Source organism: Leucopleurus acutus (assembly GCF_964270905.1).
Source record: "Leucopleurus acutus genome assembly, chromosome: 12".
In the NCBI taxonomy this organism is placed as follows: domain Eukaryota; kingdom Metazoa; phylum Chordata; class Mammalia; order Artiodactyla; family Delphinidae; genus Leucopleurus; species Leucopleurus acutus.
In genome coordinates this window covers 46,997,128-47,023,925 of record NC_139154.1, presented here as the reverse complement: position 1 = coordinate 47,023,925, position 26,798 = coordinate 46,997,128, and the positions used below count along the sequence as shown (strand labels likewise).

The window sequence follows — 26,798 nt, the reverse complement described above, 5'->3', positions numbered from 1 at the left end:
GTCTTTAATCATTTTGAGTTTATTTTTGTGTATGGTGTTAGGGAGTGTTCTAATTTCATTCTTTTACACATAGCTGTCCAGTTTTCCCAGCACCACTTACTGAAGAGGCTGTCTTTTCTCCATTGTATATTCTTGCCTCCTTTATCAAAAATAAGGTGACCATATATGCATGGGATTATCTCTGGGTTTTCTATCCTGTTCATTGATCTATATTTCTGTTTTTGTCCCAGTACCTTACTGCCTTGATTACTGTAGCTTTGTAGTATAGTCTGAAGTCTGGGAGCCTGATTCCTCCAGCTCTGTTTATCTTTCTCAAGATTGCTTTGGCTATTCGGGGTCTTTTGTATTTCCATACAAATTGTGAAATTTTTTGTTCTGGTTCTGTGAAAAATGCCATTGGTAGTTTGATAGGGATTGCACTGAATCTGTAGATTGCTTTGGAAAGTATACACATTTTCACAGTGTTAATTCTTCTAATCCAAGAACATGGTTTATCTCTCCATCTGTTTGTATCATCTTTAATTTCTTTCATCAGTGTCATAGTTTTCTGCATACAGATCTTTTGTCTCCTTTGGTAGGTTTACTCCTAGGTATTTTATTCTTTATGTTGCAATGTAAATGGGAGTGTTTCCTTAATTTCTCTTTCAGATTTTTCATCATTAGTTTATAGGAATGCAAGAGATTTTTGTGCATTAATTGTGTATCCTGCTACTCTGCCAAGTTCATTGATTAGCTCTAGTAGTTTTCTGGTAGCATCTTTAGTATTCTCTACATATAGTATCATGTCCTTTGCAAACAGTGACAGTTTTACTTCTCCTTTTCCGATTTGGATTCCTTTTATTTCTTTTTCTTCTCTGATTGCTGTGACAAAAACTTCCAAAACTCTGTTGAATAATAGTGGCAAGACTGGACAACCTTGTCTTGTTCCTGGTCTTAGAGCGAATGGTTTCAGTTTTTGACCATTGAGAACGATATTGGCTGTGGGTTTGTCATATGTTGCCTTTATTATGTTGAGGTAAGTTCCCTCTATGCCTACTTTTTGGAGGGTTTTTATCATAAATGGGTGTTGAATTTTGTCAAAAGCTTTTTCTGTATTTATTGAGATGATCATATGGTTTTAATCCTTCAATTTGTTAATATGGTGTATCACATTGATTGAATTACGTATGTTGAAGAATCCTTGCATTCCTGGGGTAAACCCCACTTGATCGTGGTGTATGATCCTTTTAATGTGCTGTTGGATTCTGTTTGCTAGTATTTTGTTGAGTATTTTTGCATCTTTGTTCGTCAGAGATATTGACCTGTAGTTTTCTTTTTTGGTGGCTTCTTGGTCTGGTTTTGGTATCAGAGTGATGGTGACCTTGTAAAATGAGTTTGGGAGTGTTCCTCCCTCTGCTATATTTTGGAAGAGTTTGAGAAGGATAGGTGTTAGCTCTTCTCTAAATGTTTGATAGAATTCACCTGTGAAGCCACCCGGTCCTGGACTTTGGTTTGTTGGAAGATTTTTAATCACAGTTTCAATTTCAGTGCTTGTGATTGGTCTGTTTATATTTTCTGTTTCTTCCTGGTTCAGTCTCGGAAGGTTGTGCTTTTCTAAGAATTTGTATGTTTCTTCCAGGTTGTCCATTTTATTGGCATATAGTTGCTTGTAGTAATCTCTCATGATCCTTTGTATTTCTGCAGTTTCAGTTGTTACTTCTCTTTCATTTCTAATTCTTTTGATTTGAATCTTCTCCCTTTTTTTCTTTTTTTTCTTTTTTTTCTCCCTTTTTTTCTTGATGAGTCTGGCTAATAGGTTATCAATTTTGTTTTTCTTCTCAAAGAACCATCTTTTAGCTTTATTTTCTTTGCTCTTGTTTCTTTCATTTCTTTTTCATTTATTTCTGATCTGATCTTTATTATTTCTTTCCTTCTGCTAACTTTAGGGGTTTTTTGTTCTTCTTTCTCTAATTGCTTTAGGTGTAAGGTTAGGTTGTTTGTTTGAGATGTTTCTTGTTTCTTGAGGTAGGAGTGTATTGCTATAAACTTCCCTCTTAGAATTGCTTTTGCTGCATCCCATAGGTTTTGGGTCGTCGTGTTTTCATTGTCGTTTGTTTCTAGGTTTTTTTGATTTCCTCTTTGATTTCTTCTGTGATCTCTTAGTAGCGTATTGTTTAGCTTCCATTTGTTTGTATTTTTTACAGATTTTTTCCTGTAATTGATACATAGTCTCATAGTGTTGTGGTCAGATAAGATACTTGATACGATTTCAATTTTCTTAAATTTACCAGGGCTTGATTTGTGACCCAAGACATGATCTGTCCTGGAGAATGTTGCATGAGCACTTGAGAAGAAAGTGTATTCTGTTGTTTTTGGATGGAATGTCCTATAAGTATCAATTAAGTCCATCTTGTTTAATGTATCATTTGAAGCTTGTGTTTCCTTATTTATTTTCTGTTTGGATGATCTGTCCATTGATGAAAGTGGGGTGTTAAAGCCCCCTACTATGATTGTGTTACTATCGATTTCCCCTTTTATGGCTGCTTCCATTTGCCTTATGTATTGAGGTGCTCCTACATTGGGTGCATAAATATTTACAATTGTTGTATCTTTTTCTTGGATCTTCCCTTGATCATTATGTAGTGTCCTGCTTTGTCTCTTGTAATAGTCTTTATTTTAAAGTCTGTTTTGTCAGATATGAGAATTGCTACTCCAGCTTTCTTTTGATTTCCATTTGCGTGGAATATCTTTTTCTTTTTCCTCACTTTCAGTCTGTATGTGTCCCTAGGTCTGAAGTGGGTCTCTTGCAGGCAGCATTTATGCGGGTCTTGTTTTTGTATCCATTCAGCCAGTCTGTGTCTTTTGGGTGAAGCATTTAAACCATTTACATTTAAGGTAATTATCGATATGTATGTTCCTGTTACCATTTTCTTAATTGTTTTAGGTTTGTGTTTGTAGGTCTTTTCCTTCTCTTGTGTTTCCTGCCCAGAGAAGTTCCTTTAGCATTTGTTGTAAAGCTTGTCTGGTGGTGCTGAATTCTCTTAGCTTTTGCTCGTCTGTAAAGGTTTTAATTTCTCCACTGAATCTGAATGAGATCCTTGCTGGGTAGAGTAATCTTGGTTGTAGCTTTTTCCCTTTCATCACTTTAAATATGTCCTGCTGCTGCCTTCTGGCTTGGAGAGTTTCTGGTGAAAGATCAGCTGTTAACGTTGTGGCGATTCCCTTGTATGTTATTAGTTGCTTTTCGCTTGCTTCTTTTGATATTTTTTCTGTGTATTTAATTTTTGATAGTTTGATTAATATGTGTCTTGGCGTGTTTCTCCTTGGATTTATCCTGTATGGGACTCTCTGAGCTTCCTGAACTTGATTGACTATTTCCTTTCCCATATTAGGGAAGTTTTCAACTACAATCTCTTCAAGTACTTTCTCAGTGCCTTTCTTTTTGTCTTCTTCTTCTGGGACCCCTATAATTCGAATGTTGGTGCGTTTAATGTTTTCCCAGAGGTCTCTGAGTCTGTCCTCAATTCTTTCCATTCTTTTTTCTTTATTCTGCCCTGCAATAGTTGTTTCCACTATTTTATCTTCCAGGTCACTTTTCTGTTCTTCTGCCTCATTTATTCTGCTATTGATTCCTTCTAGAGAAGTTTTAATTTCATTTATTGTGTTGTTCATCATTGTTTGCTCTTTAGTTCTTCTGTGTCCTTGTTAAATGTTTCTTGTATTTTCTCCATTCTGTTTCCAAGATCATCTTTACTATCATTACTCTGAATTCTTTTCCTGGTAGACTGCCTTTTTCCTCTTTATTTGTTTGGTCTGGTGTTTTTTTGCCTTGCTCCTTCATCTGCTGTGTGTTCCTCTGTCTTCTCATTTGCTTAACTTACTGTGGTTGGGTCTCCTTTTTGCAGGCTGCCGGTTTGTGGTTCCTGTTGCTTTTGGTGCCTGCCCCCAGTGGCTAATGTTGGTTCAGTGGGTTGTGTAGGCCTCCTAGTGGAGGGGACTGGTGCCTGTGTTCTGCTGCATGAGGCTGGATCTTGTCTTTCTGGTGGGCAGGACTGTGTCCAGTGGTGTGTTTTGGTGTGTCTGTGACCTTATTATGATTTTAGGCAGCCTCTCTGCTAATGGGTGGGGTTGTGTTCCTGTCTTGCTAGTTGTTTGGCATAGGGTGTCCAGCACTGTAGCTTGCTGGTCATTGAGTGGAGCCGGGTCTTAGCGTTGAGATGGAGATCTTTGGGAGAGCTTTCGCCGTTTGATATTACGTGGAGCCGGTCTCTGGTGGACCAGTGTCCTGAACTCAGTTCTCCCACCTCAGAGGCACAGGCCTGGCACCAGCCAGTACACCAAGACCCTGTCAGCCACATGGCTCAGAAGAAAAGGGAGAAAAAAAGAAAGAAAGAAAAAATAAATAAATAGTTATTAAAATAAAGAAATTATTAAAAATAAAAATAATTAAAAAATAATAAAAAAGTAGAAAGTAAGAAAGAAGGGAGAACCAAACCAAGAAAGAAATCCACTAATGATAGCAAGTGCTAAAATCTATACTAAAAAGAAAAAAAAAAAAAACGGACAGACAGAACCCTCGGGCAAATGGTTGAATCAAAGCTATACAGAGAAACTCACACAAAGAAGCATACACATACACACTCACAAAAAGAGAAAAAGGAAAAAAAAGGTATATATCTATATCTATCTATCTATATACAAAAAAGGAAGAGAACAACCAAATCAATAAACAAATCTACCAATGATAATAAACTCTAAATATAAACTAAGATAAACATAAAACCGGAAACAAATTAGATGCAGAAAGCAAACCCCGAGTCTACAGTTGCTCCTAAAGTCCACCAGCTTCAATTTTGGGATGATTTGTTGTCTGTTCAGGTATTCCAGAGATGCAGGGTACATCATGTTGATTGTGGAGATTTAATCCGCTGCTCCTGAGGCTGCTGGGAGAGATTTCCCTTTCTCTTCTTTGTTCGCACAGCTCCCGGGGTTCAGCTTTGGATTTGGCCCTGCCTCTGCTTGTAGGTCGCCTGAGGGCATCTGTTCCCTTTTGGGAAGTCTGAGGTCTTCTGCCAGCCTTCAGTAGGTGTTATGTAGGAGTTGTTCCACATGTAGATGTATTTCTGATGTATTTGTGGGGAGGAAGATGATCTCCACTTCTTACTCCTCTGCCATCTTGAAGGTCTCCCTGCAGTTGATATTCTTTTAAGATTCTTTTAATCTGTAGGCTCTCCCTTCATCTCTCTCTTTTTACCCTAGAGATTACAGTATGTATTCTTGATTTTTCAAAGTCTAAGATTAATTGGTGCCATTACTCTCTTTCTAGGTAATACAAAGACTGATGTGTTTCTATACCATTTTGGTTTTAGGACGCTTTAATTTCATTTACCCATTCTTTTATGTCATTGAGATTGTGTATTTTTATTTTATATATATTTAAAATCAAGCAGGCCTCATTAATTTTTTTATGCAGTGAGCATCATTTAATTTATAGGTAAACTAAATGATGTTGACTATAATAAAATAGTGTCTGCTTAATTTTAAATATACTAGTTTTGTTGTTTTTCACTTGCTTCTGCATTTTTAAGCTTCCATCAGGAATTCTTTTCTTTCTTCCTGAAGAACATCCTTTGGCATTTCCTTTCTGCAAGTTAGATTGTGGCACGTCGTCTTAATTTTCGTTTGAAAATTTCATTCTCATACTTTAAGAATATTTTCATTTGATATATGAGTTTTTGGTTGACAATTGTTTTCTTTCAACATTTCAAGAATATTGTTCTAGTATTTTTTTAGCTTCCATAATTTCTGATGAGAAATCAATAGTGGATATAATTTTAGCCACTTTGATAGTAATCTGTCAATTTCCTCTGGCAACTCTTAAGATATTCTTTCTTTTCTTTTCTTTTTTCTTTTGGTTTTCAGCAATATACCATGATGCCAGATGCATCATTCTTATCTCATAATCCTTAAATATAATAAGCAGAGTTACTGTAAGATCTGTGCTTGTAATCCAATATCTAGGTTCCCTATGGTTCTTTTGGTACTGTTTGCTATTTCTGTTTTTCGGTCATGTCATCTTACTTCCTCTCTGCCTTGTTATTTTTTATTATGTGAGAAACATATTCCAAAATTATTTTTTATTTTTAGTATGTACCAGTCATTATATTGCAAAATTATTTGCAGAAATACTTTGAGACCTAGGATAATGTTTTCCTACAGAGAGTATTTATGTTTTCTTTTCTGTTTTTTGTATTTATGTTTTCTTCTGCCAGGTGCTTGGAGACCATAACAGTCCAGAAGCACCTGAGTTATTTGCAATTCAGCCCATGTGAGGCCCTGTTTTACTTCTGCACACTAGTGCTTTTAGGTGCAGCCTTTGGGCTTTCAACCCAGAGTAATGGGAGCAGGAGTAGGCAGTTTCATCAGGATTCAACGTTCCACATCTCTCTTCTAGCCCCTTAATACTATCAAAGAGTTACTACTCTGTACTTCAGCCTTTCTGGTTCCCTTCTGAAATCAGAAAATCCCTTGCATGGAAAAAGTAGTTTCAGTCATTGCACTCACCTCCCTGGGCATCCAGCTCCTTTGTATTAGGTAACTCAGTTGTTAGTCCTCATTTGCATTCAGGGAGATTAAAAAATTTTTTTCCCATCTTTACTACTTTTCCTCAGAGGAAGAGGTGATCAGAATTAACTAGTCTGCCATTACCAAATATTTCCTCTGTTTTTATTTCTTTTTTCTCTTTTTTGGAATGTTGTCATATTTACTTCCTCTGTCTCCTATTGTTTCTCACATATGCTTCAATTCTGTAACTTGCTGCTTTCCTTTTATTTATTTTTATTTTTAAATTAATTAATTTTTGACTGCATTGAGTGTTCATTGCTGTGCATGGGCTTTCTCTAGTTGTGGTGAGTGGGGGCTGCTCTTCGTTGTGGTACGCAGGCTTCTCATTGTCGTGGCTTCTCTTGTTGTGGAGCAAGGGCTCTAGGCGTGCAGGCTTCAGTAGTTGTGGCGCACGGGCTTAGTTGCTCCACAGCACGTGGGATCTTCCCAGACCAGGGCTTGAACCCGTGCCCCTTGTATTGGCAGGCAGATTCTTAACCACTGTGCCATCAGGGAAGCCCTCTCTGCTTCCTTTTAGAAGAGTTTATCAGTCTGCATTTCTGCTCATTAATATGTTCTTTGTTTAGAGTCATTCTACTGTTTGTCTCATCTGTTATGTTAATTTTTAGCTGTTGTATTTTTCAAACCTAGAATATCTGATTCATTCTTTTTCATGATTTATGGTTCTTATTTCATATTGCTAATCTCTCTTTTAGTTTGACTTTTATTATTTCTATTTTTTAATTGAAATATAATTGACATATAACATTATATTAGCTTCAGGTGTTCAACATAATGATTCAGTATTTGTATATATTGTAAAATGATCATCACAATAAGTCTAGTTAACGTGTATCACCATACATAGTTGTAAAAAGTTTTTTTTCTTGAGATGAAAACTTTTAAGATCTCTCTTAGCAACTTTCAGATATACACTACAGTATTTTAAGCTACGGTTACCATGGTGTATGTGACATCCCCATGATTTACTTATTTTATAACTGGAATTTTATATGTTTTGACCCCCTTAATCCATTTTGCCCACCCTCCACCCCCTGCTTCTGGCAACCACCAATCTGTTCTCTATATCTCTGAACTGGGGATTTTTTTTTTTATTAAAAAAATATTTTTGTTAGTTTACACATAAAAGCGAGATCATATGGTATTTGTCTTTTCCCTTCTGACATTTCACTTAGCATACTGCCCTCGAAGTCCATCCATGTTGTTGCAAATGCAAGATTTCCTTCTTTTTTATGACTAATATTTATTGTATGTATGTATGTGTATGTGTATACGTATACATATACATACACATAATACACACCATGTTTTCTTTATCTAGTCATACACTGATTGACACTTAGATTGCTTCCATGTCCTGGCTGTTGTAAGTAATGGTGCAGTGAACGTGAGGGTATGTATCTTTTTGAGTTACTGTTTTCATTTTCTTCATATAAATGCCCAGAAATGGAATTTCTGGATCATTTGGTAGTTCTATTTCTAAATTTTTGAGGAATTTTTATACTGTTTTCCATAGTGCCTGCACTAGTTTACATTCCCACCAGCTGTGCACAAGGGTTCCCTTTTCTCCACATCCTCACCAGCACTTGTTATTTATTGTTTTTGATAATAGCCATTCTTAGATGTGTGAGGTGAAATCCCACTGTGGTTTTGATTTGCATTTCCCTGAAAATGTCTGTTTTCATATGTCTCTTTGATATATTTATGTTTATTTTTAAGTTCCTGGTCCATTTGTTCTAATACTTATGCTTTTGAAACTGGTATAAGTTGTCCTGTTCGTTGATTTTTTTTAAGATAGTTGTACCCCTGGGTCCGAGGAGTGGTCTTGGGTTGGATATTTGCAGTGGATGTGGGCAAAACGTGGACACGTGGGCTGGAGTGTCCACATGCATATATGGTTCTTTGAAGTATGGGGTGTGTTGGAGGTAGCAGGAAAAGGGGGCCAGACTCTCCCCATGTGGGGGCATGAAGTGTCTCAGAATCCTAGATTTGAATTTGACTTTCCAGGCCATTTTGAAGGTGTATTAGTCATTGTACAGAGATAGAACATATTTTAATTAATCTATTAGCTTGATTGATAACTTTAATATTTAGGCATACGTATATGGGCCTCTTTTTGTAATCATGGTGCTGTAGGGGCAGGCCTGGTACCAGCTATTGATTAGGCCATGTGATTTCTGACAAAAGATTTAGTTTCTGCAAGACGTATCTCATTTTGAGTTGCTGGTGTAAACTTTTATATTTTAATCCTGATAGGGCATTCTTCTTGGATAATTATTGTATTCTGCATTTTCCACTCCCTGTGTAAGAAAGAAAAATGTTCTCTAATGACTTCCTGAGAAATTCCTTTTACACTTTATCTGACTATTGAACCTTATTTTCCCTCTTATTTTTTTCATCAGGATTTGTTTTGTAAAAGAGTCTGTGGCCTTCACCAAACATGTTGGTTCTGAGATATAATGAAATTCCACCTTTAATGGAACAAACCTATTTAAAAAATCATGTATCTAATGAAACTAGGCTTGGATAAAATCTTCAAAACATACCAATATTGAATGTACCAATGAAAGGCTCGGGGTTATTGTTTACCATCTAAAATAACAGTAGAACACACTCTCTCAAATTGGAACAGTCTAAAGATTCCTTTAGGGTAAAGACTTTTATATGTCTAATTTATGGTGATTTTATATGAAAAAAGTTCCTGTGTAGTTTGGAAATATGGCTGAGAACTATTTTAAAATCTTGTTTTAGCAGTTTAATTTGGATATGTTGAAAGTTTCCATAGTTCCCTTTTAATACTGGATGCAAAAAATAAAGCAATATAAAAGAAAAAAAAAAAAAGCAAAACCAAACTAGTTCACTTTAAATAAAAGGAAATGTATTCCTTAAATTCCACATGTGCCCAGCTAGCACATTATGGAATGGACATTGCTGGAAAAGGATAATATTGGGTTACAGTCTTCCTCATTAGTGATTTTTAAACAAAACTATAATTTCCTGGGAAACACAAACATTTCATTTATTTATATACAGTATTTACTAATATCCCTGCTTGTTCTTTGATGGATTCAAGATGACAGGAAAAAACCAAATAAAAATAGGAGAGAAAAAAAAATAGGAGAGAACTAGTGCTGAATGGGAAGGTTTTGATGCCCTCGATAGTAGCACATTTAACTCTTAGACAGATCTGATCATAGCTTTTTAAAGAAATTTCCAAGGGATGGTGGAGAACGAGCTAGGGGTCTTGAATGTTTTTAAAATGTGAAATCCTAAGGGGAAACCTATTGCACAACGGAGACCAACAGCCACTTTGGTGGAAGAGGAGGAGTGGAGCCCGTGTGCCCTCACGACATCCCCTACCCTTCAGGATGCCGTTGTCGTGTGGATTGTGTGATGTGACATCACCAAAACCAGTTCACCGAGCCCCAGTCTAAGTGCTTGGTGGCAGAATTACTTCTAAGTTCACTTATTACTTTTCCCATCACTTACTTACTCTTTAAATTTTGTAGCTTTTCTTCTCTCCCAAGAGAATTCATGCATTTGTACCAATTTTCAAAAAGGACTCTGTTTGATTTCAGGATATGCAGACCTGCAAAGGGTTTGACCATTAGCTAATATTTCAGATTTTAAAAAATTTTTTGGATTGCTATTTTGGTCTTATTTTATTATTTCCTTTTTATAATTTTTTTTTTAAAGAAAGTGCAAGAGGAATACTTTTTTCTGAGTGTTGCTTTTTCTTTGTCTTTATTTTTCTCTGAAAAGGAGAGAGGAAGTAACAGAGAGACTTCTCCAGTCCATTCAGTACTCACCTCCAAAGTAATCTGATTAAGACACTATTTTCATCATGCAACTTCCCTCCTCGGAAACCCTCAAAGATTCCCTATGGTTTATGAATGAAGTTTGTACGCCTCAGTTTCTATCAGTCCTTAATTCCCTGCTCACACCAAACTCTAATTAAGCTACTTGAGGCACTTTTCAGGTTTTCCAATATGACATGCTCATTTCTTCTCTCCATGTATTTTGGTTGGTCTCCTGCCCCACCTCCCCTGGTTTTTACCTACCCTGTAGCCTTCCTTATAATCACCAACCCCATTTTCATCCCTATGATGACCTGTAGTACTTATCTGTATCATTATTTTGACTTTCGAATGTATGATGCTCTCAACTGCTTTGTAATTATACAAGTAAGATTGAAAGTCTTTGAGAGCAGAGATTCTACCTTATATTTCTTTGATTCCTCAATAAATGTAATGCTGGATTCTTTTTGTTTAATTTTTATTGGAGTATAGTTGCTTTACAATGTTGTGTTATTTTCTGCTGTACAGCAAAGTGTATAATGCTAGATTCTTAATAAGTATTTGTAAGATTGAAATGAAAATTAGCAGGCATTCTGATTGTGGTAAATTGAATAATATTCTGTGTTGATTTTACTTGGTTAAACTGTTTGACATTTGTCAAATGGATTCTTGATTTGCTGTTGATTATTGCATAATCCATTCACTGTGAAGTTTTGTAAATTAAGATTAATTGGAAAAATACGAGTTTTCGAAAACCAAGGAGAAATGCTCTCATTACTTTTAGCTACATGTGATAATTGGACGGGTAATACTGTTTCTGAAGTAGAAGTCTATTTTTCACGTGAGGAGTACTCATTTATGGTTGACAGCATTTACAGTTGTTTGCCAAAAGTGTAGAAACAGCTTGTTTTCTTAAGTAAACAGTGCTCCCTACAGTCCTGTTTTCAAAAGTATTCATTTGAATAGCAAGCTCTTATTAGATAGTGCAAAGCTATAAACACCATCCAGTTTGGGTTAGTTTATTTTTTAAAATTTTTTATTGAAATATAGTTGATTTACAATGTTGTGCCAGTTTCAGGTGTACAGCAAAGTGATTCAGTTATACATATATATACATATATATGCATTCTTTTTTTAGATTCTTTTCCATGATAGGTTATTACAGGATATTGAGTATAGTTCCCTGTGGTATACAGTAGGTCCTTGTTGGTCATCTATTTTATATCCAGTAGTTTAAATATATATATATATATATATTTTTGGCCACACTGTGCGACATGTGGGATCTTAGTTCCCTGACCAGGCATCTACCCCCACCCCCTGCATTGGAAGCACAGGGTCTTAACCACTGGACAACCATGGAAGTCCCTGGGTTAGTTTAAATGTCAAAAAATTTGAGACTTTACTAAACTGAAATGAGCAAATTCCCATCCAGACGGCACAAGTGAGGAGTGCAGAGACTTCTGAAGGCACCTGCATGTCAAAACTCAACAGTGTTTATTCAGGGTGACTCACTGTTTGCTTAGCTTGGCGCAGACCTAATCATGGTGTTTTCTCAGTGTTGGGTGATAAGAACTCTCTTTAGAAGTCATGGGCATGGTTTACTGTCAGACTCTAAAATGATGGATCTATGGAGGTGAATCATGCAGAGAAGTCTGAGACAGAGAATCATCATGTTCCTTATTGAGGGAGGGTGCTCCCCAGAAGGATTCTGTGTGGGTGGGGTTAAAATAATAAGTTTCCTCTCTGCTGTCATCTTCAACACATATTACCTGTTTATCCTTTCATTTTAGTATCTTTCTGTAGGGGTTAATATTCATTGTTAATTGTGTTATACCTTAAATACCTTTAAAAAAAAGTTATACCCAACTTTCCAGCTAGGCCAGATTTTAAGTGACTCACATTTTTTATGATGAAACCAGGTTAAAGATCTTTCCAGATCTTGTTTGAAGAGAACTGATTCTGGTATGAACTTGGACTTGACTTTGGAAGTACTGAAAACATGGATGTTGGTGAGGTTATACGTGCGATGGCCAGGGGCAGCTGACTATTCAGTTTTAAATGTAACTTGACCAGGGTATGTGGATTAAATTCAGATGTATGGTGGGCAGGATCAAGAATGAGTTTTTCCAAGAAGTAATCAGTCAGATAAAGGACGGAATCATAGGGGATTAGGCTGCTAAGTGACTGCAGCTTCTCCCTACTGCCTCTAATTGCAGAGGAAGAATGCAGAGCTCCAACCAAACATTACAGAAGTAAAAGTGCCACTTTGGCTTTGCTGTGTTTGGGGGCAGTTATAGGAAGTTGTAGTTAGGCTTAAAGTAGACTGAGGGATTTCAATGCCAAGAAGAGCATTCAGAGCAAAGGAGTAAATGCTGAAGTTTGACCTACAAAGCAAATAGTTGCAAGGAGGGAGCTAACTTTTTTTCTTTTTGAAGAAAAATAAAAATAACATGATTTGAGGAAGAATTGTGAGGCTACCCATTCACTAATTTTATTGGATGATTGTGTCTTCATGCTGTTATACTTAGATTTTATATAAATATCTTTAATAAATATTTATGAGTATCTTTAAATATATCATTTATTAACTTGTTTATATTAATATTTCCTTTCGAAGGGTGAATAAACCTTTTGGTAGGTGAAACTGTGAACCTAAAGTTGTAGATGATGGTAAGCATTATAAGTGGGAAAGATGAGTTCATAATTAAGAGTGGGCTCAGGCCCATTCCCCCATTCTCAGGATGCACAGTTACATATGTATAAACAGGTTCTTAAACAAAAAGGTTCACTAAGCATCATTTCCAAATCTCTCCTGCCTGCAGATTCATCCCTCTCACATTTACTATGACCCTCAATCTCAGATACCTCTCCTTTCCCCCATACTTTAAGCACCCGCAACCTGACATATATTCCCTCTATCCTACTGGGTTACGTATTGACACTCAGATGCATATCCCCTCACCCTCAATGACGCATGCAATGCTAAGTGCAGATACATTTGCAGACTCAGAAGAGCATGCAGGCAGAGAGGAGAAAAGATCCACCGTTGGCAGGGTGGGAGATTGTGAGTGGAGATTGCCGTGTGGCTGCTGTGAATAGGAAAGTGGTTGGAAAATAGATAACGAGAGATGACGACTTAAGGGGCCACGTGTTACTGATAATAATTAGTTGAGGAGTTAATGCACTATTCTGTTAATGCATCTACAGACTGCTTGACCTGAGACCAGCTGTTGAGACCAGTAATAATCCTAATGAGTAGAGGAGGGCACAGGTGTGTAGTGCTGAGCCAGGTCAGTTGAGAAATACAGCTGCTATTCTGTATTTAAATGTAAGACTTTCTGAATCCAGGACTATTATTTGCAACAGAGTTGAGTTAAAGAATATTTGAATAAGGGATGCAAAGTGTTGAGAATATTAGTGTTTCTAAAGCATTTTGAAGATTTGGAAAAAGTGCTGTTTAAATGCTATTATAATAATTTTTAGAAGTAAAGATGTCATAGACCCATTAAGACCTGTTTTATGGCATTTACTGATGAGCACTTTCTTCAGTTACAGAGTTGATTTTCACCTGAGTCTCTTGCCAGTATGCTGGGCTCTGCCACACTCTCCTGTCTGCATAGATGACATTAGTTTCTTTTTTTGCAGCAAGGAATAGATATTATTTTGTCTCTATGAAGGAAGAACATGAGATTTGGAGCCAGAAGGAGCTATACAAACACAATATGATCAATTCTCTTTCATCTTTGGTCATGTCCTTTGATTTATTGTTGCCTGTGAAATACAAGCCAAAGTCTTAGAATTGCATTCGAAGCTCTGTGTTGGTAGTTCTTAGCTTTGGATGCATATTAAAATAACATGAGGAACTTTTTAAAAGTACCAAGAACAGGGTGGGGTTTAGGCATCTGAATAGTATCTTCTATTCTCATACCTTATTGAGATTTGGATCTAGAACTCTAAGGAAATACAAAGAATCATCTTGTTGATTTTTACAAAAATATCCTATTGTGAATTTGGGATTGCATTGAATCATAACAGGATCCTGATCAGTTTAGGGAGAATTGACATTTTAACAATATTGTCTTTCATTTCATGAACATGGTGTATCTATTTACATTTTCTTTGATTTCTTTCATCAGTATTTTGTAGTTTTCAGCATACACATCTTGAACATAAGTTTTAAAAAAAATTTATCTGTTTTTCATATTTTCGGTGGTACTGTATTTCCAATTTTCTTTTGCTGATTTATAGAAATTTGAATTTTTTTATGTTGACCTTGTATTCTGCAGCCTTGCTAAAGTCCCTTATTGTAGTGTTTTGGTAGGTTCTATGTATTTCTTTTGTAGGTTCTTTGGGATTTTCTATACGGAAGGTCATATTATCTGGAGTAGATAGTTTTATTTTTAAACTTTCGGTCTGTATGCATTTATATTTTTTTCTTACTTTGTTGCACCAGCTGTGTTCTCCAGTGTGGTATTGCATTCTAGTAGTGAAAGCAGTCATCCTTGGCTTGTTCTTGATCTCAGTGGAAAAGTACTTAGTCTTTCATCATTAAGTATGATGTTATTAGCTGTTACTTTTTTTTTTGAAGGTGCCCATTATCAGACTGAGGAAATTCTTTTCTTTTCCTGGTTTTCCAAGAGTATTTATCGGAATGGATGTTGAGTATTATTGTCATCTGCATCTATTTGGATGATCGTGTAGCTTTTCTCTTTGTACTGATTGATTTTCAAATGTCAAACTAGTGTTACATCACTGGGATAAAGCCCCCTGGGTTGTGATTTTTTTTAAGTCGTTTTTATATATTGCTACATTCGATTTGCTCACATTTTGTTGAAGGTTTTGTGTATGGGTTCATGGGGGATACCGACTTCTTATTTTCTTTTGTTGTAATGTATGTATGCGTTTTTGTTATCAGGATAATGCTGGCCCTCATAAAAGAATTGGGAAGTGTTCCCTCCTTTTTTATTCCCTGGAAGAGAGTAGAACTGCAATTATTTCTTCTTTAAATGTTTAGAATTTGCCAGTACAGCTCTCTGAATGAGGAGCTTTCTCTTTTGGAAGGGTTAAAAATACAGATTCAACTTCTGTAATGGATATGGGCCTATTCAGATTACCTGTTTCTTCTTCTTTTTTTAAAAATTCATTTATTTTTGGCTGCGTTGGGTCTTCGTTGCTGCACGTGGGCTTTTCTCTAGTTGCAGCGCGCGGGGGCTACTCTTCGTTGCGGTGCACGGGCTTCTCATTTTCATGGCTTCTCTTGTTGTGGAGCACGGGCTCTAGGCACGTGGGCTTCAGTAGTTGTGGCACATGGGCTCAGTAGTTATGGCTCATGGGCTCTAGAGCACAGGCTCAGTAGCTGTGGCTCACGGGCCTAGTTGCTCCATGGCATGTGGGATCTTCCCGGACCAGGGCTTGAACCCGTGTCCCCCGCATTGGCAGGCAGATTCTTTTTTTTTTTTTCGGTACGCGGGCCTCTCACTGCTGTGGCCTCTCCCGTTGCGGAGCACAGGCTCCGGACGCGTAGGCTCAGTGGCCATGGCTCACAGGCCTAGCCGCTCCGCGGCATGTGGGATCTTCCCGGACCGGGGCACAAACCCGTGTCCCCTGCATCGGCAGGTGGACTCTCAACCACTGCGCCACCAGGGAAGCCCTGCAGGCAGATTCTTAACCACTGCGCAACCAGGGAAGCCCTACCTATTTCTTTTTTTTTTTTTTTCCCTACCTATTTCTTATTGAGTGAGCTTTAATAGTTTCTATTTTTCAAGGAGTAGTTTGTGTCTCCAGTTCATCTAAGTTGTTGAATTTATGGACATAAAGTTTTTGTAATATTTCCTTATTATTTCTGTAATGTTTAGAAAACCTGTGGTGATATCCCTTCTTTCATTTTTGATATTGGTAATTTGTGTCTTTTCTTTTCTTAGTCAGTCTGGCTAGAGATTTATCGATGTTATTGGTTTATTCAAAGAACCAGCTTTTGGTTTCATTAATATTCTGTATTGATTTCCTGTTTTCAGTTTCATTGATTTCTGTTCTTACTCATATTATTTTTTGCCTTTTGCTTGTTTTGGGTTTAATTTGCTGTTCTTTTTCTTGAGTCTTCAGATGGAAGCTTAGGTTATTGGCTTAAGAACCTTCTCTTCTAGTATAAACATTTAATATTTATAAAGTGTAAAGTGCCCACTCTTTCATTGCTTTCCTTTGGCTGCCTGCTTTTGACCCTGGATGCAACTAATGTTATTTTGTCAGTATCCTTTCAGACAGCTTATGCATATACAAATATATGAAAATATTTTTTTACTCTCTCCGTTTTAACATAATTGCTAGATTGCATTCTAGCAATTATTTTGTTCCATGCCTTGCTTTTTTTTTTTTTTAAGTAATCTATCTTGGATATAATTCTCTATCTTTCATATGTTTTTTTTATCATTCTTTTTTATGATAGCCTAATAGCCAGTCTTCTATTAATAGACATCTAAAGCTGGGGCCAGGGCCTTGGGGTTTTTAATGTTTTTATTCTTTTTATATATTTTATTATGGAAATTTTCATTATGGAAAATTTTATGCATTGCAGTTTATATATCTTAAATGTTTTTTAGCCTGTATTTTTCCCTTTCATTATTCTCTCCTTTAAACCATTACCTTTGTCTAGTAATGGTAACCCTCACTTTCCCAGGATTCTTTTTTTGTTTTTTTAATAAATTTTAGTATTTATTTATTTTTGGCTGTGTTGGGTCTTTGTTGCTGTGCACAGGCTTTCTCTAGTTGCTATGAGCGGGGGCTACTCTTCGTTGCGGTGCGCGGGCTTCTCGTTGCGGTGGCTTCTCTTGTTGCGGAGCACGGGCTCTAGGCGCACGGGCTTCAGTAGTTGTGGCACGCCGGCTCTAGAGCGCAGCCTCAGTAGTTGTGGTGCACGGGCTTAGTTGCTCCGCGGCATGTGGGATCTTCCCAGACCAGGGCTGGAACCCGTGTCCCCTGCGTTGGCAGGTGGATTCTTAACCACTGCGCCACCAGGGAAGTCCCTCAGGATTCATTAAAAAAAATTTTTTTTTAAATTTCTTTTTGTGGCTGCGTTGGGTCTTAGTTGTGGCATGCGAGGTCTTCATTGAGGCATGTGGGATCTTTTGTTGTGGCGTGGGCTCTTTGTAGTGGCGCACAGGCTTCTCTCTAGTCGTGGCATGGGGGTTTTCTCTCTCTAGTTGTGGTGCGCAGGGTCCAGAGCACGTGGGCTCTGTAGTTTGCGGCACGCAGGCTCTCTAGTTGAGGTGCGCAGTCTCAGTAGTTGTGATGCGTGGGCTTAGTTGCCCCGTGGCATGTAGGATCTTAGTTCCCTGACCAGGGATCGCACGCACGTCCCCTGCATTGGAAGGCGGATTCTCTATCACTGGACCACAAGGGAAGTCCCGGGATTCATTTTTTAAAACAGTTTTTATTCAGAAATAGAAAACACCTACGGAAGAATACCTAAAACAAAGTACAGTTTAATGAATTGCTATAAAACAAATATCCATATAAATACTCCGGAGGCCAAGAAATAGAATGTTGTCAGCACCCCAGAAGCCCCTTGTGTTCTCCTTTCTGTGTTACAACTCCTCTCTCTTCCCCCAGAGGTAATCAGTATCCTGATTTCTGTGGAAATCTCTTTTAAGATTAGTTTTTACTTTCCCCTGTGGAATTTCCTGGGTATTCTTAAGTCACGAAATCTGTGTCTGCAAAAAATGTTTCGAGCACGTTTACCTTAAAAAATGTCGTTAGCTGTGCAGCAAGGCTTGACTTTTCTGCTGGTGAGCACTTGCTCCTCATCCTTGCTCTGCTGGTCATCAGGCTTGCTTACTCTCGCTTTGAGCTTCAGGAATACTTTCTTTTGTCACTTCATCTTTCTGGGCCACTTTACTTCAGGATAGAAGCTGCATCCATCAGAATTCTTAGTTGTAAGCAGTAGGAACCATCTCTAGCTAATTCATTAAAAGGATATGGGTGACCAGTCGGCTTTCTAAGAAGGTTGGGAAAGTAGGCTTGATGACCACACTGCCAAGAACAAAGCTCAAAATCATACCACAAAACTGGTCTCAGGAAGTCCCTCTGCAACCAAGCTGGGCATAGATACTGCTGCTTGTGCTCCAAAAGCCACTGATGCTGGGCTCTGGTTGCTGCCATGAGAATCTCTGTCCCAGCTCTCAGGACACTGGATGTAACTGCTCCTACTGCTGACATCCTTGCCAGGTGGATTCTTTGGAGTTCTTACTTCTACAAGTTAATTGTTTTCTATTTGAAGTCTAGAGCGGTGCATCTTATGGGCGGAGCTTGTATTATGTGCCCCTGTCTTAGTTTCAAAGAAAGATGGGAAAGTTTTTTTTTCTTCCTTCTTCATACTTTGGTAGTGGGACATATGCTTGCCATATAAGGTAGGGTGTGCTTAAATGTAGACTCAGCATTTGGATGGTTGGTGACCAAAAAGCAGTGTCCATTGTAAAAGGTCTGTATCAGTCTTGGAAATCCATCACTTTTAACACAGTTGTTGTTCTTTATAGACACTCACGTTGCTCATATAATGCAATGAATATTTGACATAGGACTATTTTTTATCATTTCCAGGTGATATATTGCCAGGTGCTATATAAGACATGGAACAGAATCTGTATTTCTGATGATCTATGTATATTAAAAGTCCCATTCTAATTTTAGCTAGTTTTGGGGGAATTCCTGTTTTATCTTATGAGTAAACTTAATGAGATGTAATAGTTAAAAATCAACTGTAACAAACATTGGTGTCTCCTGGCAGTATTTTCACTGAGAATTTTCTGGCTTATTGACCATTTGCCTTTTTTCAGATGTGATCTTACTGTATACAAAAAGAAGGTTTGGAAAATAGGAGACACTCTTAGGCCCATTAGTAAATATAAATAGGATGCCATTTTCTTTTCAAAACCAAGATGATATAGTTCTCATTATTGCAAAGGTATTTTACTCTAAGTCACTGTGAAACTTTGTAAGCACAAGCTTTATAAAATTAACACAAAAGCCCATTGTTAATTTACATATGTGACTTTAAAAACCGGCTAGTGAAGTTTTCATCTTCTCTGAAACCAGGACATAGTTGAATGGTTGGAGCAGTGGCCACAGGGGTTGGGGCCTTGCTGTTATTGTCCTGGCTCTGCAGGTGGTGTATAGCGTCACTTTGAGTAGTTCATTTATGGTCTACATTTCATCTTTCTAGTTCCTGAAGAAGAATTCATAATACTGTCCCTTCCCCTTCACTTTTCTCACAGTGGTGGCAGGAGATCTGACACAGATGTCTCAGATGAGACAGATGAACTTCTTAGAATAAACACATGGTAACGTAAAGGTTGTTACAGTGAAAACAAGCAAAGATGAAGGTAGTATAAAATCTTTATAGCAACATGCATCCTGTTGCCTTAGTACGTAACAATAAACTGTTGTTATAATATCCTGATGGAAGAACACACTTCTGAATTATTATTCAAACCAGATTTGAATACTTAAAACACCTCAGCTGTGGATTTAATGGGCTAAGTTGGTAGGATGTTTTTTAGGTTCATTCATTTGGCCTTTGCCTACAAAGCCAACAGAAGTTGCTTTATAGGGTGTTTCTAAACTCATTGCCAAATAAACCAGGTTAGTTTTAACACTGTTCACATAGCATATGTGAAGCCTTAACTCTGTAAAGGAAAAAAAGAATCCAAGGTTTCTAAATGTGGTAATATTGTAACAGAAGGGCAGGAATCAATATAGTGGTGATACATTTGATTGCTTTTGTGGTTCCAGATAGCAATTATTTCTAATATAATTTATTTTGCAGTGAGGGCCGAGGCAAGTTGACGGTATTTTCAGTTAAAGCTATGTTAGCAACCATGTGTGGTGGAAAAATGCTGGACAAATTGAGATGTAAGTATTTTTATATTATTTGAAAGATTTTATTTTCAATTTAGGACTTTTAAACACTTTTAAATGAATGTTTTCAGAATTTTGGATGATGGTCTATTGAACTTTTTTGTTTTTTTTACTACCATACCACTCATTTTACAGCAACTGGCTCAGAGCATGTAAGTTATGCCACCTACTGTTCAGATGGAAAAGTTGGTTGAATTAATTTTTAAATTTTTTTTTTTTTTTTTAGGTTAAAACAAGAAAACTCTGAAAAGATTCAGAATAGTAATGTGGACATTTAAAAATTTCTTTAAAAATGTTTTCTATATCGTTAAAAATTATGCTTGAAGGTGATTTGTTGATCACTTTTAATTAGAAAATAAATTTCATCACTTTTACCGGGTTTGGTCAAGTTTAGCTCTTAATCACGCGATGCTTTATCAGGTGGTATTTCTTATGATTAAACTGTTTTTTAGTACCTTAGATTCAAGTGTAGTTATTTAGAAATTGGTAACCTATTTATTCACTTATCTTTCCTTAATTTTTTTTACTGTTTACCATTTTGGCATTTTACTGTTCACTAGATACTATTAGAAGGTGGTTAGATGAAGTTGAAGGAGATAAAATTCACAATTACTTAATTTTTCTGCTTATCATTTTCATTTATTCACTCATTAGATAGTCCTTCACTGCCTAAGATATGCCAAGCATTGTGCTAGGTGCTGTACATATATTTTCTCACTGAATCCTTAAAATTTCTTTGAGCAGCAGGTGGTATTTTCTCTGTTTTATAGATGAGTTAACTGAGGGGGTGAAGCTGGGATTTCAACTCAGGCTGTAGCTTCAGAGCCCTTTCTAAGCTACTCTTTTGTACTCCACTGTGCTCATCCTGTAGTGGGAGACACACATTCAAAGTGCCCTAATACAAGTATCCATGGAGTAAGAAACTCTAGCAGGTTTCACAGAGGTGAGATTGAAGCTGTGGGTTTTCATGAAGTGCTGAGAAAACCTGTGAATTGATTTGTTGAAGAAACTGGGTCATCTGTCTTGTGGCATTTCTCATGGACTAGATTTTGATGATTGCATCCCCGTGGTGTTCCTCTGTGCCCTACATTTTTTGTTTTAATTGAAAGATACAGAGCCTTCAACAGATTCAAGTACAGGCTTTTGGGCAAGATTACTTCATGGGTGCATGTTTGTTTTCTGTGCTTTTTCTTACATGTTACCATGACATTAAAAGTTAGAAAGCTAGAAGGCTCACTAGATATAGATTTAGATGTCTAAAGAAAGGTCTTAGTATATTTGGTCAATGTTATCTGGTTATTTCATTTCAAAATCAGCTGCATTGTAAAACAAAGTTTTGGCAGAAAAGAAAGTATAGTTTTATTTAAATACTCTTCTGAGTGTTTTTCACATGGTATCTCAAAATATTACTCTTTTGGGCTGAAATTTCTTAACATTTTCTTAATTCTGACATGGTGTTTTTCTGAGGATGATAATATAATACAGATAAAATCATATCTCATTCACAGAGAAAAAGAAAGTTGGGATTTTGTCTGTTTTTTAATGATGATGATACCAGATAAAGAAATATACATTGCCATTTTTATTAGGACTGGAGAAACTGGTTGAAAATAGAAAATTGATTATATAACTGCACATTCTAGATGATTCTGGACTCTTTAAGTTTCTATGATTAAATTTGCTACATTTACATAGAGCTGGTACCTGGCCCATAGTAAGTGCTAAAATTTTGCCAAATATAAATTGTTGATTGAGAACTAAAATTACTGCAGCTCTCTGTTGTAATTATTAGTGAAAAGGTGCAAATCCTAGTTCTGTGTGAAGTATTGAAGGGATCCAGGTGATAGCAGGTGGGTTTTTTGTTTGTTTGTTTATTTATGTGGCTTTTGAATTTCTTAGAGGAGCACAAGTGACCAATATTCAAGTGGCACAAAAGTACACATACCTAGGCAAATGTGACACGTCAGTGTGCTCTCAACACCATATCGTTACACATTGTGTACGGAAATACAAGCCACACTAGGTCACTTAATAGCATGTTTACAGGATTCAGATAGATTTAAGATCTGGTTTCTTTATCTTCTTCACGTTCAAAATTAAGGTTTCTTTACCATCTGTTGCTCTGTTTCATTATTTTTCAAAATTAATTTTTTTTTTGGCTGTGTCAGGTCTTCGTTGCTGCGCGTGGGCTTTCTCTAGTTGCAGTGAGTGAGGGCTACTCTTCGTTGTGGTTCGCGGGTTTCTCATTGCAGTGGCTTCTCTTGTTGCAGAGCATGGGCTCTAGGCACGCGGTCTTCAGTAGTTGTGGCACGTGGGCTCAGTAGTTGTGGCTCTTGGGCTCTAGAGCGCAGGCTCAGTAGTTGTGGCTCACGGGCTTAGCTGTTCCGTGACATGTGGGGTCTTCCCAGACCAGGGATCAAACCAGTGTCCCCTGCATTGGCAGGTGGATTCTTAACCACTGTGCCACCAGGGAAGTCCCCCCGTTTTATTATTTTTATTGTACTGTAATTATCTTGACTAGAGAGTGAGATGTTTAACCTAAGTAACACTTTCAGGTATTGAAGCCTATCTCCACTTTTTTGTTTTAATCATCTAGGGTGGAAACTGCTTTAAGTGTGGTCTGTGCCTTCTGTTTTAAACAGAGCTCACTGATCATAATTTAAATATTTTTCACCTCTTAGGGGTGTCATTCTCTGATGCATTTAGGGCTAATTGCGAGGCTCTGGGTTATTTGCCCCTTCTCATGTTTTCAGACTGCTGTGTTTTTTCAGCTTTTGAACTTTTTGTCATTGGTGGTGGTGGTGATGGTGTATGCGTGTGTATGTGTGTGTACGTGTCCTTTATCTCTGGTAAATGTGATGGTATTATCAGTGTACCCATCTCAAGCAGTCTCCTTTTGCTTCTGATATACTTTTCATATGCTACTGACAGAGAAAACATAACCAGCCTTCTTAACATTCTATTCTGTTAGCGTATGGACGAAGTGATTACTCGTATTGAGAGAAGCACTCACTTTAGTAGTTTTGGCTATTGTGAGAATCCTTTTTCCCTTGCTTTCTAGTCACAGCTATGTCCTACTTAGTTGAGGTGGCTGAATAATAGTGTAGAAGAAGGTAGCTATAACACTGTATTGTAACATAAAATGATATTTGACCATTTATTCACTTTTTTCTTCCTACTTGTTCCCTTGTCTTTGTTCTTAGTTTCTGCAGCCTCCTCCCACTGACTCTACTTCTGTTACCTCTGTTAATGTTCCCATTAAGTTAGATTTTTCTAATTTATGGAATATGCCTCAGCATTTCTACTTTTATTTTTTTGCTTTTTACCTCTTATTTTAGAATTTTTTCCTTTAATTTTTTCCCCTTTTTCCTTGATCTGTCTTTGTTTGCTTGTTTTAGTGTCAAGATGGCATTTTAAATGACTTAACCAATACTTTTGTTTTTAGTTTGAAACATTTCCTTTTTTAAGGTTTTTTTGATGTGGACCGTTTTTTTAAAAGTCTTTATTGATTTTGCTACAATATTGCCTCCGTTTTATGTCTTGGTTTTTTGGCCGTGAGGCAGTGTGGAATCTTCACTCCACAGCCAGGGATCGAACCTGCACCCCCTGCATTGGAAGGCAAAGTCCCAACCACTGGACTGCCAAGGAAGTCCAGAAACATTTCTTAGACTTTTCAGGTCTCTCTTAAGAGAGTTTCTGTCCCCAGGTATCATTCATTTATAGATAAATGGTTAACTGTTGTGGCCATTAGGGACTGTATCCTAGATTCAAAGGCAACTTAAGTCAGGATTCTAAATACCAGTGATTTATAATCAGAGTACAGACTTTGATTATCAGCATGATGAAAACTCAGTAATGTCAGAAACCCAAAAAATAACTCAGAGAAGCAAAATTTACAGACTGTAAAACCCATTATTTATTAAACCATACTAATTGTCAGCTAATTTAGCTATGTGATTTATTTACTTTGTCTAATTCTGCTATTTTCTAAGAAACTTATCTCTTATGCAAACCCCATCTGTCTTGCACTGAAAGATAGGAGCAGATGATTCATACAATTTATTTTTAAATCCTTTGGAAAACTGGTGCCACCGTTTTGAAGGGCAGTCTAGCAGTGTGTCAGAAAGGCTATAAGAATATTTGTGCCCAGTGACTCAGCCTGCTTCTAGAGTTTATCATGAGGAATTAATCAGAGGTGTGCCCTAGGTTTTACATATATTTGTTGCAACACTTTTTATAATATATGAAGACTTAAAACAGCTTTAGTGTCCAAAAGTGAGAGCTCAGTTACACTTTGGGATACCGACACGATTGGATATACTGCCTTTAAAAATATGCTTCAGATCAAAATGCATAAATGTAATATAGTTTTAAATAAAAATTTATTATGCACATAGGAAAAGAAAGAAATATACCAAAATGATAACACTGTTAGGTGTTTTCTCTGGATTATAGCATAAATGGTTTTATAATTTTATAATATTATAAAATGGTTTTATAATAATAATTTATATTATTGTTTCTGCGTGTTTTTGATAGACCACACTTTGTGCAGCCAGAGAAAAGATGACCTGAGGTGTTTTTTCTCAGAACAGGCAGTTCTGACATTTCAGTTGTTTGCTTCCTTGATGTTTCATTAACAGACTGTAGGGAGCCAACCTTTGAAGTTATAATTAAGCAGTTTCACCTGTTCAAAATTTAGCATCCTCTCTTACAGTCTTCTAACCACCTGTCACTGCATATTTATCCTGACTGGTTTCTGTTAATCATCTCTTCCCTTCATTAGCCTGAAGTGACTCTTTAATCTGAATACTTGCCCATATTTCACATTTCTCATATAGCCAAAATGTTTTAGAGCTAGAAGCAAGTAAGAAATGAGTCGTACATCTGCATTTTATGAAAAAGAAAAAGAAAAAGAAAATGATAAACAAAAACCAAGTCTCCAGGAAGGCCTGGAGACTTGTTTAAGGTAGTTCTGACTCAATCAACACTAGAAGCCCAAGGCATGGCTGAATTCCATCCTCCAGCCTCACTCTGACTTAATGAATGATGTAGGAATATTCATGAGTTTGGGAATAAAATATGCACTTGGATTTAGTTACATACAGATATTTATAGACATGCAGATGTGTATACATTTTTTGTGGGTTAGGTTGCTCAGTTGGTAGAAAGATGACAGGAGAAGATGAGAGACGTTTGCCAGGAAAACTAACATATAGAAGAAAATGGCTTTCTTTTCTATAGACTTGAGTCTTTATTGTAAACAGCCCTATCATCTTGCAAAAGTATATGGTTGGTCATGTGGGGATGAGAGGAGAGTGGATAGATGGATAGATGCAATGAGTAAAGCCAAGGTCATTATCACCAGAAAAAAATTTGAAACATATGTGAAGATGGTAGAAAAGGAACATTATTTTGCCACTACACAAGGGACAGAATATTTTAAAAAGTTTGTACACGTGTGCATGTAAGGGCTTGATTGTGGGCTTTTCACAAGGGAGAAAGCCTGTATTTTTATCTGGAAACAACTAATGGGAAATTAGCATACTTTCTTTCAGAGATGTATAAATAGAAAGAGAATTATTGGGGAAATTAACCGTGATCTGGGAAGCAGTTTATTCCCTTAATGCCAGAAGGGTTTAGGGCTTTAATTAAAGGACTAGTTTAATTTTGGGGATGTTTTTATTAAATTGTCTCTTATTTATTTCTTTGCTAAGGTATTTTTATATGTATATAGTAAATCACACTTAGATTCATTGTTATATTTCATTTACAATAAAAAATAAGCAATTATTTTCAGTGTTTTTGTTACAGATATGAGAAGCCTAATCTAAAAATAAACAAAAAAACTGTTTTAAACAAGTAACTCTAGAAGTCATGACTTCTAAGTAATTACTTAATAGTTTTGAGGTCTACCAGTTTTTCTTTTAAAACCAACCAACCAACAAACATGTTTCTGCTTGTTCTCTTACTAGTGTAATGTGGGCCTATTAAGTTATAGTTTCTTTTTTCATTGATTAAAATTTTTTTACTACTTTGAATCTATTTTATGACCTAGTAACTAAGTATAACTGAAAGTAATACTTTTTTTGAGGGGGAAGTTAGTCATTTCACTAACTAATCACTCCTTTATTGCTCTGAATGAGTTAGGTATAGATTTGGTGGTGTGCATGTATACACGTATGTTTTTGTGATTGGAAGCTATACATATGTGTATTTATCAATATATACTTGGTAGCTGAAGTCTCTGGTCTTGAATATTTCTGCCATTAACTTGCTAGTTTCTCCATTATGAATACATTGAGTGGCAACAGAAAACTTGACTAACAGTGGCATAAAACCATTGGGATTTATTTTTCTCATGCAACAATAAATTCAGAGGCTGGCAAGTTCAAGGTTGGTACCATGACTCAGGGATGTCATCAGAGACTTGGGTTCCTCCTGTCTTCCTGCTCTGCCATATGGCTTTCCTCCTGGGATTATAAG

The 26,798-nt window shown here is 36.8% G+C and overlaps 1 protein-coding gene across 4 annotated transcripts in view; it reads left to right on the top strand.

Moving 5' to 3' along the window:
- Positions 1 to 26,798, top strand: part of DTNB (dystrobrevin beta) — a 245,511-nt gene that overhangs the window by 46,507 nt on the left and 172,206 nt on the right. For all 4 annotated transcript variants that reach the window (XM_082852177.1, XM_082852176.1, XM_082852174.1 and 1 more), the window contains exon 5: positions 20,221 to 20,306. In XM_082852177.1, coding sequence (XP_082708303.1) covers positions 20,221 to 20,306 — 86 coding nt within the window. The remainder of the gene's footprint in view (positions 1 to 20,220; positions 20,307 to 26,798) is intronic.